Below are 14,989 nucleotides of genomic sequence, written 5' to 3' on the forward strand. Positions count from 1 at the left end.
GACCATCACCCAAAGCAGAAATGATGGGGGGAATGTATATCCTTAATGGTCAACTGAGTCCTTAGTTCCACCACATTCTTAGAGAGCAGCATCCAACTCCATGCATTACTTGCTAAATTTAGGACATAGTAGTCCACCATCGTCCACATGATGAAATAGTCACTGTAACTGAGTTTCTCAATTTTAGTCATTAACAAATGTATTGAAAAAATTTTAATTCACATATACTTTTTGTCTATTTCATTTCTTGGTGGAATGTTTTCTAAAGTTTAGTGCTTACTGTTTGAAATTGGTGTTCCTTTTATTGGCCTAAAATACACCAGGGCAAGGAGGGGATGAGTGGGGTGGCTGCTACATAGTCACTATTACAAATCACAAAGTCACTGAATTCTAAACTGGAATGGAACTTGGTTCATGTAAACAGCATTTCCTACCATGAATTCTGGAGGATGCCTTGTCTAGATGCTTTTCTATGTGCCTCCAATGAATTTGCACACTAGTTGGATCACTGGTATTCGGGGAGAGGTTCAGACTGTGTACCATGGGAGGGGCACGCAATCCAATCTGGTAGCTGAAGGAAGTCTTGATGGAGCTGCGTCTTAAGGAACGAGTAAGAATGGACCATGTAAAAAAAGGTGAAAGGTGCTCTCGGCAGGTGGACCAGAAAAAGTCAAAGCTAGTTGGAGCTGTACAACGTATGGTGAAGGTTGGGAGGAGCAGTCATAGAGGGGAGGAAAGAAGTATAAGCCAAGAGGTATGCTAATGGAAAGAAATGAATCTGGATAATGGGAAGGGTCTGGTCAGGAAGGGAGTTATAAACTGTGATAAAAAGTGTGAACTAAACAGTGCTTCTCCAACTCTGGGGGGGATAGGGACACATTCTGAGAATTTTAAAATTTGTGTTTCATTTGGATAAAAACAACTTTTAAGTATATCACTACTTAGATAATAAGATTTTAGTTTCTTTAGACAGGGCGCCACAAAATATGGCTTGAGGATAAATATCTGAGGAACATCAGACTAGAAGATTTATACATAACCTTCCCTAAAGACTGTAAAACAATTCTCTATTTATGACAAAACTTCATTCTAAATTATAACTTGTTCCCTTTCATTTACATTCTTATTTGCTTAACCATGTAACAACTCTTAACGTATACATGTATGCCAGTCACAATTTCACCTTACAAAACCTATGTAGCCTTTCTGATTTAAGTGTTTAGTAAACGTATTACAGATATCACCTGCTTACCTAGTGTGGCAGTAAGAGTACTCAACCATCAATAATTCTCCAAGTTCTGCATTCAGTCTTTCTAATGAATCTAAATCCATTTCCAATTCACTGACTCTCTAGGCTTTTTGTAGCGACATTTCTAATTTTATCCTTCAATTATTTCAATACTCCTAGGCAGATGGCAACAGAACAAAGGCATTAATCAATGCTAATTTGTTTGGTCCACTTCTGATTAACTGTAATAAAAAAAGTTTACCTTTAGTTATAATTGAAACCAGATTGGAAATCTTGGATGGGACAATTTGTGCCTCAGAGTCTTTAACTTGCTGATGTTTCTACAGGGACACAACCCCCCATCTTTCACCTCATACAAGGTTCTAATGGCTGACACATTCGCATCCATCATGTCTCCTCCAAGTAGTTTTCCCTACTGAAAAATTTCTAACCTAACTCCCACCAAGCTACCCTCCTCCCATTATCCTGTTGTTTTCTTCATAGAGTTTATCACAAGTTCTCATTGTTTCATCTTTGCCTGTCTCACTAGATCAAGCTCTGTGCAGACGAATACCAAGTCAAACGTATCCCCAGCATCCTGTGCATAGAAGGTGCTTCTTAACTGTTGGTGAAGGCACAAATGTATAACTTTTATTGCAGAAAAATCACTCAATGGCTCATGCTCTTCTAGGAGCAATTTTGGAACAACTTTCTCAAGAATCTTTTGTGAGCTTCCTCAAATGTGGTCAGTATGAAAAACACATTTTAAAGAATTTGTTAGTATTTAAAAAAAAATTTAAGAGCAAGCTGATATAGATTTCTTAGAGAAACAGGTGATCCAGGCTTGGACATGAACTGCACAGAACCTGGGACAATCTTAGGCTAGAAAGCAAAAAATCTACAAAAGACTATTGGGGTCTGGTAAAAAAAGACATAGGAGCCAATTCAAAGGATCTCCCATTGACTGAAGATGGGACAATTTGAGCATCAACAAGAATAATGACTGGGATGGATTAAAACAAATTAAATATATAAAAATCCACAAGTTCAGAATGTTACTTAAAACTGGTCAGCTTTGGCGTTTCTTATGGCATCAACTCATTCTTCTGAAAATTGGTAAATGGGGAAATTTATCATGTTTTTCCTGTGCTAGCTGTATTTCAAGTTAACCAAAGAGTTGAAGGGAGAAAGTTCTTTTCCATAGACAATTTCTAACTAACAAGTGCAGAAGAAATGACAAAATTATAAAACCACAGTTTTGTAACCTCTAATGAAATAATGGATTGAGGTAACACTCATGAATGACTATTAAAACCATGGATCTTTTTAATGGATAAATCAGGCTGCTATTACTTGAATTTTTGGTAAATCTTAGCATCATTGAAAGTGAGACAACCAGTCACTATGTGTTTCCTGATGTGGTGGGATGCACATCATATCTCCTATGTGTGTACAGCGCCATCTATGAAGTACTCTTTGCCAAAAAAGTGAACCTGCATGTAATTAAACCTTTAGACTAACCATCACTTTTAATAACACCATAAGGTTGTAATCAGCCATGTGGGAAATTCTATAGGACAAGTGACCTGATTTCTTTTTTTTTTTTTAAAAGATTTGTATTGGGGGGAAGGGAACAGTGCTGGGGAATTGGGGGAAGGGGAACAGACAAATTGCTGTCGTTTTGTTCTTCAGTCTAGTTGTGGAGGACGTTGCTTCACTGGCCCAAGTTGGCACCATCATTGCGCGCTTCCCGGGGGAGGCACATCAGTCGCCGGCTTCTGGACGGCTGCTCACTGTGGCTGCTGGCTGCTCACGCTGGCTGCTGGCTACACACGGTAGTCCATGGCAACCCACTGCCACAGGGGCTGCAGCCTACGCCGTCGCCAGCGACTCACAGCAGCCCAGCTCCAGGTTGAGCTGTTGTTCAGCATCTTAGCTGTAGAGGGCAGTGTCACTGGCCCTCATATGTGGGATCCGAACCGGGGCCCTCTGGCGTCCCAAGCCAGCTCTTAACCATCGCGCCACTGGGCCGGCCCACCTGATTTCTTTAACAAATAAATAGCAATTTAAAAAATGAGTGGGGTGAACTTTTATATATTAAAAGGGGATTAGGAGATATATCAATCAAATTTAATATATGGGCATTGTTTCATCCTGATTTAAACAAATGAACTACAAAAAGTGATTTTTAGATAATGGAAGGAAAATGAACAAGAACTGGGTATTAGTTAATCTTAACAAATTATTGTCAATTTTGTTAGATGTGATCATGATATTGTGTTTTTAAAAAGTTCTTATTTGTTAGAAGTAGATATTAACATAGTTGCAGGTAAAATGATCCGATGTTTGGGATTTGCTTTAAAAACTCCAGAAAAATGAAAATGTGTGTCTGTGTGTGTGTGAGAAACACAAATGACAGCATGTTAGTAAATGTCGAAGCTGGGTGTTAGGAGCAGAGGGGTCATTATTTTAGTCTCCCCACTTTCGTATTTGAAAATGATCATGATTAAAATTAAAAGCTGAGTTTTGTTTTTAAAATTAGTATAAAATTTAGCAAACATGCAAAAGAGTCTGTGAACCACTTAAAGAAAAATATTGAAATATATTTCTGTGTATCCATAACCCAGTGCAAAACAGGAAGCATTACTATCTCTGCAAGTTCCCTTCAGTCCCTCCCTGAGCACCTCCCTTGTTCTCCCTCAGAAATAACCACTATTCTGAATTTTGTGTTATAATCTCACTTTTCTTTATAGTTTTTTTTTTACTGCTCATGTACATATTTTTACACAACTTGCTGTTTATATATTTTTTTGTTTTTGAACTTCATACAAATGGAATCATGCCTTATCTTGACTTGCTTCTTCAACATCAATTTTGAAATGATTCATGTTGATGCTTTCAGCTGTAGTTTACTCATTTCACTGCTGCAAAGTGTTCAATTGTATGCATATACTACAGCCTTTTTATCCATTCTACACTTGATAGACATTTGATTTATTTTTAGTGTGTTATAATTATTCCTGTACATCTCTCGTAGTGCACACATAGAAGAAATTCTTTGAGGTATATGCCTATAAGAAGAATTATTGTGTCATGGCATACATGCAAATGAAATTGGGTCATGTCTAACTGTTTCCAAAGAGGTGGTTGTACCAATTTACACTTCGCCCAGTAAGCAGTGTTTTCTACATTTCCCCCTTTGATACATCTTCACCCACTCTTAATATTTTCAAGGTCTTAATTTCTGCCAATCTGAGGATTGTGGAACAGTATCTTATTTTAATTTGCATTTCCTTTAATACTGAGTATGAGCATCTTTTCATATGTTATAGGGACACTTGTGCTTCCTCCTCTGTCAAATACACAGTCATTCTTTTGCTCATATTCTAACAAGTTGTTTTTCTTTTCCTTATTGATTTCAAGGAGTTCTTTGTATGTTCTGTATATTAACTTTTTGTAGTTCTACAGATTACAAATAACTATTTTGTGACTTGCTTTTTCACTTTCTTTATAGAGTCCTTTGATATATCAGTGTTCTGAATTTTAATATAGTCAAATTGATCAGTCTTGCACTCTTGGTCACCTCATAAAATAAACTTTTCCTACCTCAAGGCTATAAAGATATTTCCCTATATGGTCTTCTAACAGCTTTATAGTTATGTTTTTTACATCTAGATCTTTAATTCACTTGAACTTTTTTCTTCTCCTTTTTGAAGCAGGGCTCCAATTTCATTTTTTCCATATAAATAGTCAATTGACCCAAAATTATTTATTGAAAAGCTCATTCTTTCTCCACTGCTCTGTAATACCAACTCAGTCATAAATCAAGTGTCTACATATTGTGGGTGTGCTTCTGGTTCCTCTAAAACAGGCTGAATTTTCATCATCAGTCAGAAAAATATTAAAACAGTCTAAGTTTGGTAATCTCCCTTTTCACCTCATGCCTTGAACTTCTGAGATTGTTCTTAACTTGTTCCCTTCCTTCAGTCACTCCTCTAAACCATCATTTCTAGTCCTCCTAGGTTCTTAAAGCACAAGTTAGTTTCTGTCGGTTTTCTGCTCAAAAACATTAAAGGATCTGACAATGAAACAACATAAAGAACTATTTTAAGTTCCCCTAGCTAGACAGTTAACCATTCCAACCTTCAAATTAACATTAACCTCAACAGTGCCCAGGATGTAGTAGAAGCACAGTAAAAACTAGTGTCCATATAGGATTTCACATAGATTAATAGTTTGTTTGTTGGTTTATTTGTTTGTTTTAAAGAGAACATGATTTGCCACCTGGCATATCCAAAATGTTCTCATATGAACTTATTTTGTTTTGTCAAAATGTATAACCTAGAAATTTGTCTAAATCATATAAAGATTATAAAGGTTTTAGGTCACTATTTTCATGTTTGAAAGTATCTTACTAAACCTGTTTTAAAATGTAGTCATATAAAAATGTAACTATTTAACAAAATCATGCATTCCATTTGTTTGATTTACCTTTGTGCTGTTAAAGAAAACAGACTCTGAAAACCAAAATGACAAGACAAAGTAATCAAGGTCTTTTTAAATAACAAATGGCTTTTTCATTTCATTTTATTAGATGTGCAAGGTGGAGGTGCTTTCTTACTTATCCTATTTGTACATTTTGGTGTTATCTCTTTTTGAGCTGGAATATAAAAGTCTTCTGCAGGCAGGTTCAGGGACTAATTAACTCCATTAAATTACATCCAGTTATGGAGTGAACTGAACCACTGCTGTCTAAGGCTGTGACAATTAGGAGATGGAGAGAAGCAGAAAGAGAGAGATTGATTTTATATGTCACTGAAGCACACTGCAACAATATGCCAGCGTGACTTTCAAAATGGCCTTAAAATATTCCAAACTCAGGGAGTTTCCTTGCTCCTGAGTGGGAGTTGACAGACTGTCTGGCAGCATTAGAAAGAGGCAGAGAAAAGCTGATGTCTATATTGTGTCCTCTAATAACATTCTGGCTTTTAGCGACATCTCTCCTTTAGAAGGATCCCTCTATTTGTTCTGAGGTGTGTGTGTGTGTGTGTGTGTGTGTACACGCGCGCGCCCGCAAGCTTTGCCTCCCCTTGTGCAGAGGTCATAATTTCACCTTTCACATCTGGGAAAACCAAACCTAAGGACACTTATCTTCCCAAGGTCACCTAGAAAATCAGTGTGATGGCCTGGAGGGTGGGGGTGGGGAAAACCGAACCCAGGTGTCCCGACTCCAGCTTTGTGGCTGGGCACTAAATCATTTTCCTTCCCTTGAGGAAAAAAAAACCAAAAAAACAACAACAACAACAAAAAAACACTGGGCGGGGGAAGTGAGAGATTAATCAGATTTCCTCCTCTTTCCCTTTACCTCCCATCCCCCTTACGGAGATATAAACTCAGGAAAGCAAACGAGGCGTCCACTCTGCAGTTCTTAAGCTGGGTCCTTCAAATCCATCCCCACCCTCCCACCCCGACACAAAGCGATCCGGGCTCCCAGGGTTTCTGCGCGTCCAACCGCGAGCCTGGGAGGTGAGGAGTGGTTAAAACTCAGCCCTCACCTCCAGCCGGTCCCGGCTCCGCGGCGCCCAAGCCCCGCCCCCGCCCGCCCTTCCCCCACGGCCTCGGCACGCCTGCCCCTCTCCCCTCTCCCAATCCGGCGCACCCACCCCAGATGCCGCCTGGCACCGATCGCAGCCGCCGCCGCCGCCGCAGCACTTTCCACTTGTATTGATTACCTCCCAGCCCCGCTCAGCCTGCTCGTTAGAGCGGAGCGGCCAGCGCGCCAGTCCTTGGCAGCCCCGCAGCGGTCGGGCTCCGGGAGGCAACTCCTCGGGAGCGCCCTGTCCGGGGTGCCCTCTGCGCTCTGCAGTGTCTTTCTCTCTGCCTGGGAGGAGGAGGAGGAGGAGGAGGACGTCTTGTCCCGGCTGGGAGGTGGAGCAGCGGCAGCCGCCGCCGCCGCCGCCGGAAAGGGAGAGGCAGGAGAGATCGAGACTTGGAAACCCCAAAGTGCCCGCGACCCTGCGCCGCAGGCTTCCTTCCAGCTTCATGGGCAAAGTGTGGAAACAGCAGATGTACCCTCAGTACGCCACCTACTACTACCCCCAGTATCTTCAAGCCAAGGTAAAGGGGCGCCGGGGGCGAGCGCGGCTCAGGCCCGGGGAGGGGCGCGCGGCAGGCCCCCCGCTGCCCCCCGCGGAGTTGATGGAAGGTTGCTAACTATAGCGCTGGCCTGGGCAGAGCCGGGCGGCGCGCGGGGCGGCGGCTGCCGGGAGAGCGGAGTGCGGGGATCGGGTTACAGAAAGGCGCGGGGGGAGAGACTAGACAGGAAAGAGCCGCCAGCCCCTTCCTGGCCCGGGAGGTGGGGAGGGTCGCGGAGCCCCTCGCCGAGCGTTGGCTGCTCGGCCGCCGACGCCTGGGGCCCGCAGCAGGACCCACCGGCGGCGCGGCTTTTCGACCCCTTCTCCTGGGCCTCGCCCTGCGAGCAGTAACTCTCGTCCTCCCTCCGAGTGGCGCGGAGCCTCCCGTCCCCCGGGGACGCCCCTCAGCCTAGGCGCGCGCGATGTCTGGGGCTCGGGGCGGGGAGCGGGGGTGGGGTGGGGGGACGGGACATTTTACTCCCCGCCTCCGGTCCTCCGCGCCCGCCCCTTGCCTTGATCTTTGTGCGGTGTAGCACTTCACCTGGTTACTGATTTCTACTTTTACGCTGGTGTTTTGGGTAGAAAAGTGGCCAAAGTTCACTCAGCGTTCATTGATGTCCCTTTTAATCTTCTGGGTAGCTTTTGCGAAGGAGGGACAATGGGCAGATTTCAGTGCAGAGAAAGAAGTGACTTTGTATTGAGTTTAGAAAAAATACTACCATATATATTTACCACAGATCGAGTTCCAGTGGTGCTTTCTCAAAAGTGGCCTCGGAGTACTCATAGGTAACACTGCTGATGACATGTAACCGTACAAATTGCGACTGGCTTTCTAGGGACCCTGGGTACTTGATTATTGGGACTCTTATTTTTACAAGAACTTGATGCCTGCTGAACTCATTAAAAATTATATATTGGATCCACCAAGAGTGAGGGTTTCACTGCTTTGGGAGCTTATTCCAAGGTTTGGGAACGTGGAAGTTGGATGCACCAGCGTTCTTCGGCAATTAGCATCTCCTATCACGACTCCAGGTGCCCTTTCTAGATCACAAAAGAATCAAGTATGGATGCAGCGCCTTAACTTTCTTTGGGAGGTTGTAATCATGCCCTGCTTGCTGGCAGAGGACATTTCTGGCCTAGTGCAAAGAACCTCTGATTCAACCTTGATAAGCTTACAGTGTGTGTGGTCCATGTTAATGCACCTACAACATAGCTCCGTATTTGTCCATGTAAAAAGGACACTTGTCAGCATAGAGACCAGACATTTTCTAGCACGCATGGGCTTCCTTGTCACTCACCCCAATTATTATTTTACATTGGGTCGCCAGAAAGCTGCAGGATGGTAGCTGCAAGGAAACCCATTATTCATTTCTGTGTTGTCCCCATAAATTTGTTTTCAGGAACTGGAGGGATGTGCATTTTTTTTTTTGTGAGCTACATTGTAAATATAAGTTGTCCAAAGAATTTTGAGGCATAATCAATGCACTGCCTTTTAGATATCATATATGTTTAATGCACTTGTTTAAATTATGCAGCATTGGGTGGCTAAAGGACAGCCTATTCAACACTTAACTGTATGAATAATAAATACATACACTCAGGTGAAGAAGAAAAAAAGGCCATGTTTCTACAGGCATATTCACCTTAGTAATTTTTATGTTCCATTAGTAAGTTAGAAACCAAGTACGTAGCATTTAATATAGCTAATGCAACGCCATTTGGCTCTTTTTGCCCCGTAAATAATTGAAGAGAGAGACAAATAGCAAGAGCTTGCTCTAGTAATTAGGGTCGGATCCCAGAAAGCTTTAGGGCCCATTTTCTGAAAGTGTGCTTCCTGCATAAAGCATTTAATATTGATTTGTGTTACAGTAAATGACATTCTCAAAACATATCGTGCTGTTTCTCCTGTGAAATCTGCAATCCTATTATTCTGAATCTCTTTGTTTCCGGAGAAGGACACACATACTCACTTGACCTATATAACATGGTATTAAAGTTTGATAATTAAATCTAAATTCCCTATTGTAAAGTATCTTGATTATCTCAGTAAGCGGGATCTCCTAAAATGTAAAGTGACTAGGTGCAGATTTTAGATAAGCACAGTTTGGAATATGTAGCCCTTTTTTGTTTTTTTTTACTCTCCCTTACATATCTGCTGGTAATATGGTAGTGTGAGTAATTAAAAATAATAGAGTCTTCGTTTGATTTGTAGTTAGTTTAAAAGCAAGTGTTGCCTAATCTACCTAAAGAGTTAATAAACTCACTTAGAACCTGTTGTCTACAGTGATGTTCCTTGCCTGTGTGTGCGTGTGTTTTAACCTTCTCGAAGTATGGGATAGAAAACACTCTGTTTAAAGTACATTGATGTGTTTGCTAGTCAGAGTTGTTTTGAAACTTCTGTTTGGAAGCTGTATCAAAACTGAGGAATGACAGGTCGTTTACAAAGTGATGTTTGACTTAAATTTGTGATTAAGAGATGGGATGTGATTTTTTTTTAATTAAGGAAGAATAAACGAATGGGATTTCTTTTCATCAGAAGGAAGACATACCAATTAACATGGCGCTTGAAAAGAGTTTTGTTGCTGTACTTTTAAAAGTTAGCATGTGTCAAATTATTCTTGTGTTAATCATCTAATCAGAGTCTGTTTTGGAGAATTTATTTAGTAACTTTTCCCCATAAAAACATATTAGGTACTTCCACATTATTAGCAACAACAACAACAGCAAAATCTGCAGAGTTGTATTACAGTGTGTGACCATATTGGTATGTTTTCTGCTTTGACAGAAAGAGAAAACCATGAGAAAAAGGAATACAGCTATATTAACATAAATTTGAGGATGCTAGGGAAGGGCATGACATGGGTGGAAAGGAAGGAGATTGTGAAATTTTCATAATACCTTAGTGTAGAGCAACATAGATTTTAGGCAACCTGATTTTACATGCTTGTTGGGTTTTTTTGTATTTCTCTGTTCAGGATGGTCTTATCACAGCAGGTTCTTTTTATTACCTGACACATTCATTCTAATATATAGTTTGATATAGCTTCATACTCGTATATAGGAGCAGATATTGTTCTGAATTATATAAAATGACATGCAATATTATGAAAATTTACATTTGATATGCACTTTGAAGCTACACAGAAAAAATTCTGGTAATTCAATGTATTTTATTCTAAAAATTTGTATTATACATTTTCAAACAATGGCTGTATTAATTTCACTTTTTATAAAGGCAGCCCTTGAATCATGGTCTATTTCAAAGATACTACAACTTACCTTGTTGCTAACGTATATATGCAAATATTTATGGGTATTGAAATAATTATTCTATTTCTTTTGAAGAAAGGGAAGGACAAAATGTTTTTTACATCGATAGCTAATATTTTGTACCAACTAACAGCAATTTAATGCATTTGTGATCATTATTCATAGTTATCCAGATATGTTTGTATAAATTATATATCATATTGAAAGCCTGATTTTTAAGTTTTTATGTATACAACAGTATTATTTTCTATACTAAAGAAATGTTTGTTTCTAAAACAAAGTTTGTTTTGAAGCCATTTTTTTGTGTAAGTGTATGCTAAGAACATAGCTGAACCAAGCTTCAAAATCTGGAAAATAATGAGTATAATTTTAGATTCTATTAATAAAGGTTACTAGCACAAAACAGTTTTCCTGAATTGAAGTTTTGGGTGCATTAACATTTTGCTGAGTTCCTTAACTTTTACTTAGTTGTAGCTAAATGAATAGTGTGTTGATCTGTTTCTCCAGGAATTAGGAGTCATGATTTGATATGTAGACCCACTGAGCATTTTAAGGTGGATTGGAGGTACAGAGGCATGGTATTAAGACGGGGGTGCTTTGTGTCTTAAGAAGTAACTACATTTATGAGGTGAAAAAAGTTTGCTTAAATGTATCAATCAAGTAATGCCATATTTTACATGGTGAATGCGCCTTATTTCCTTAGGTGAGTGGGATATTGTAGCTATCTGGAAGTGATGCTGGAAGACTCAAGGTCATGGAGATGTTAAAATGAAGATGCATTGTAACTCAATATTGTAGCACCTTCACCTTAGAGATCTATTTCTTTTGAATTGCCCATAATACATAGTATTGTTTTTTATATTTTGGAAGCCAAATCTTAAGTTAGGGAAAAAGAACAGAGAAGTGAAGCAGGAAAGTATTCAATCATTTAGTATCAGTATAACTGGATATAGCTTACATGTTTGACAATCTTGGCTTTGAATTTAAATTCAAATCTTGGCAATTTCCATGTAATACACTTTTAAGAAAAAGGTTTTGTTTTTTGTTTTTTTTAAAGATTTTTATTGGGGAATTGGGGGGATGGGAACAGCGCTGGGGAATTGGGGAAGGGGAACAGACAAGCTGCTGTCCTTTTGTTCTTCAGTCTAGTTGTGGAGGATGTCCCTTCACTGGCCCAAGTTGGCACCATCCTTGTGTTCTTCCCGGGTGAGGCAGATCAGTCGCCGGCTTCTGGATGGCCGCTCACTGCGGCTGCTGGCCGCTCACGCTGGCTGCTGGCTACACACGGTAGCCCATGGCAACCCACTGCCACAGGGGCTGCAGCCTACGCCGTCGCCGGCGACTCACCGCAGCCCAGCTCCAGGTTGAGATGTTGTTCAGCATCTTAGCTTTGGAGGGCAGTGTCACTGGCCCTCATATGTGGGATCCGAACCGGGGCCCTCTGGCGTCCCAAGCCAGTTCGTAACCATCGCGCCACTTGGCCGGCCCGAAAAAATTTTTTTTAAACTTATTTATTGCTTAGCCTTTGTATTTTGTATAATGGTTTATTAGAGGTTTAACATTACTCCAGTTCACTTAATGTGTACTGAAATTTTAAGTCATGGGCCTTTTAGCTAAAGACAAAGGGATCTTTTTTCCTTTTCTTTTTTACTCAGGAGGCAGGTAGCCAGAAAATAAAATTTTATTTTTCCTCTATATCTGCTTAACCAGTAAAAATCATCTGAGGAAGATCTAGAATGGAAAGATAAATGCTTAGTAAAAATGATATGGACACTGAAATGTCATTCATTCTTTTTAAAGAGGAGGAATTACTTGTCTAGTGTGTTTTTTATTGGATGCTCAGTTCACAGAAGTCTATTTTAACCAAGCATCGACTTGTTATTCCACTGGTAGTCTCTCTTCAAAGGATATCAGCACCTCCCTAGTTTCTTGCTTGATTCATGCAATAGTAGGTGCTAAATAAATGCTTGTTAGTGACTATTGTTATTCAGAATAAGAACCTGCACAATTTTTTTAGATCAGAAAAAAACTGTAGACCAAAATCTACAAATATAATAACTTAGCCTAATTTTCTAATGAAATCTCAATATAGCTTGATTTGTTTTTTGATTTATTTTGTTTCTATAATTTAAAAAACTTTCAAATATTTTATGAACTGAGTAAGAACCCTAAGATGAATCACATATCAATTGGCCAGTGCTTAATTCATGGAACCATATCTCTATATCTATCTATCTGTCTGTCTATCTATCTATCTATCTATCTATCTATCTGATTCCAGAAAAAAATCTCATAGTGTTACAGCCAGGGTGTAAATGTTACATGTGATGAATTGGTGACTCAACCTGTCTTTGCCTCCTATCACAGGTACCCATGAACACAATTCAAACTTTTTCTTGCTTAATATTCAAGAAAATCTCCTTATTTTTCCAGGGTATTTTGGACTTGGTAAAAACATTTATTCATTTAATGGATAATAACTAAAATATAAACTACCATTGAGGTGTTCAGAATTATAGTTATCTCTCAGTCACTGAATGCTGCATAACCCTAAACATGACATTCAGCCATCTAGCTTTTAAACCCATTCACCGGGATGTTATAGGAAAAAGCGGGAACTTGTCAAGTTGCTCTTAAAGTGGAAGTGTTTTCTTCAATGCAATACTTTGAAGAAAATGTAGTAATACTATGTCATTGATTTAAATGCAGTGCCTTAATATTTGATATACAATTAAACCATATAGTATTCAGAATTGAACACTGGGCTTGGGGATTTTATGTGGAATGAATTTAAATGTTCTGGTTTCTCAGCTGTTCATTTTAATAAATAAATAGTAGAACCTCCTGGAACTTGGCTGTGCCTCATGAGAGGCCGCACTTGGACGATACAGACAGTTGCCACTGGGAGAGTGGTCAGATGAGCAATAGCAAAATGTCTTCTTAGAACCGTGTGTGCAAACACATGCAAATTTGAGTGTACACACAAATTTGATAACAGAAACTAAACAGTGCTTAATCAGATTGATAGAAGGGGAAAAGTGTAAAAGATGATGACAGCTAAGCCAAGAACACACTGAACATGTATCTCCCATAATCGAATTCCTTATTTTTGCTTAGTGCATCCAAGTCTCCTTAATTATATAAATATTTTAATTTTTCAAACAAGCATTGGAAAATAAAGTGTGTCAGAGATGATGCGGGTGGGAGAAGGGAAGGAAGGAGAGAGGAAGGCAAAAATCAACATACTAGACTGCTGAGGGGAGAAAATGTTATAAAAGTGAACATTGTCTTTTAGCTAATTCTTAAATGGATACATTTGTCATTTTAGAGGATGGAGAATCGTCTTCTGGATGATGATGATGAAAACTGAGATTCTAAAAGAGAGATTAGATGCTAATCTGAACAGTTAACTTGCTTACAGGTCTGGTACTGTAAACACACAATTCAACGTCAGGTGGATGATCGCCTACATTGACTGTTACATCTGTATTCTAGAATTAGGTTAAATTTTAAGCTGGTAGCTCGTTGGAAAAGTGCCGAGGCTCATGGAGGGCTGAAATACTAACTAATCGATTGTTTTACCTGAATGACCCCAGAGCACCATTTCCTGCACTCCTCATTGGGAATGGTTGGGGAGTGTCATATCTGGTCTCTGCTCTCCAGCATCTCACCAGCTACCAGAATAGACACAATACACAAAATAGCAAAGGTTATTTACAAAATAGGACACCCAGCAAGGCAGCATACCAACCAAAGGTCTGAGTTAAGATCTATATGTGGGATTAAAAACAGTGCCATGTGTTTTGTGAGAAAAAAATAAAGTGCTAATAAAAGCTACAATAAACTTGGGAATTTTAGAAAGAAGTTGGGCTTTAGATTAATGAATGAAAATTTCTTGAATTGATAAATCAGCATTGTTTTGTATTTTTTTCTGCTTTATAATCTTATGAGTACTGAGAGTTTTAAAGAATAAAATTTTTTGGTACTTTATGTTAACTCCTTCCCCTCAGATTTTCATATTCAGTTACCTTATTTTACATGATTATTTTTCCAGTTTTATGCTGATAAATGTGCATTGGCCAACCTATTAGGGTTGTGACAGGCTGAGAATATAATCCTTAAGTGATGACATAATGGCTATGCAGAAACGTTACTTTTATTGTTTTAAACCATTTGAAGTGATGCTCATTTCTCCTAATTCGTTAGCCTTGCTCCTGGCAAAGGGGAAAAAATAAGTTTGGAGTTTTGTGAGGCTACTAATTTAATCTTGCGTGCCTACACTCTACACACTGATAGTGTGTCTAATGTGACCTGGCATTTCATCAGAAAATAACAGATTCTTTATTATTCCTGATCT

At 39.5% G+C, this 14,989-nt stretch overlaps 1 protein-coding gene and 1 long non-coding RNA gene across 6 annotated transcripts in view; one reads left to right on the forward strand and one right to left on the reverse strand.

Moving 5' to 3' along the window:
- Positions 1–6,947, reverse strand: part of LOC109379866 (uncharacterized) — a 99,933-nt gene extending 92,986 nt beyond the window's left edge. The window contains exon 1 of the long non-coding RNA XR_002123295.1: positions 6,892–6,947. This is a non-coding gene — a long non-coding RNA (uncharacterized LOC109379866). The remainder of the gene's footprint in view (positions 1–6,891) is intronic.
- RBMS1 (RNA binding motif single stranded interacting protein 1) overlaps positions 6,898–14,989 on the forward strand; it is a 220,165-nt gene continuing 212,073 nt past the window's right edge. For 2 of the 5 annotated variants that reach the window (XM_019636860.1, XM_019636859.1), the window contains exon 1: positions 7,179–7,345. In XM_019636860.1, coding sequence (XP_019492405.1) covers positions 7,271–7,345 — 75 coding nt within the window. In that variant the 5' untranslated portion in view covers positions 7,179–7,270. Of the gene's footprint in view, positions 7,346–14,989 lie in introns of all 5 variants that reach the window. The other 3 variants (XM_019636861.1, XM_019636856.1, XM_019636854.1) reach the window with 3 other exon arrangements.

Source organism: Hipposideros armiger, unplaced genomic scaffold, assembly GCF_001890085.2.
Source record: "Hipposideros armiger isolate ML-2016 unplaced genomic scaffold, ASM189008v1 scaffold_30, whole genome shotgun sequence".
NCBI lineage: Eukaryota > Metazoa > Chordata > Mammalia > Chiroptera > Hipposideridae > Hipposideros > Hipposideros armiger.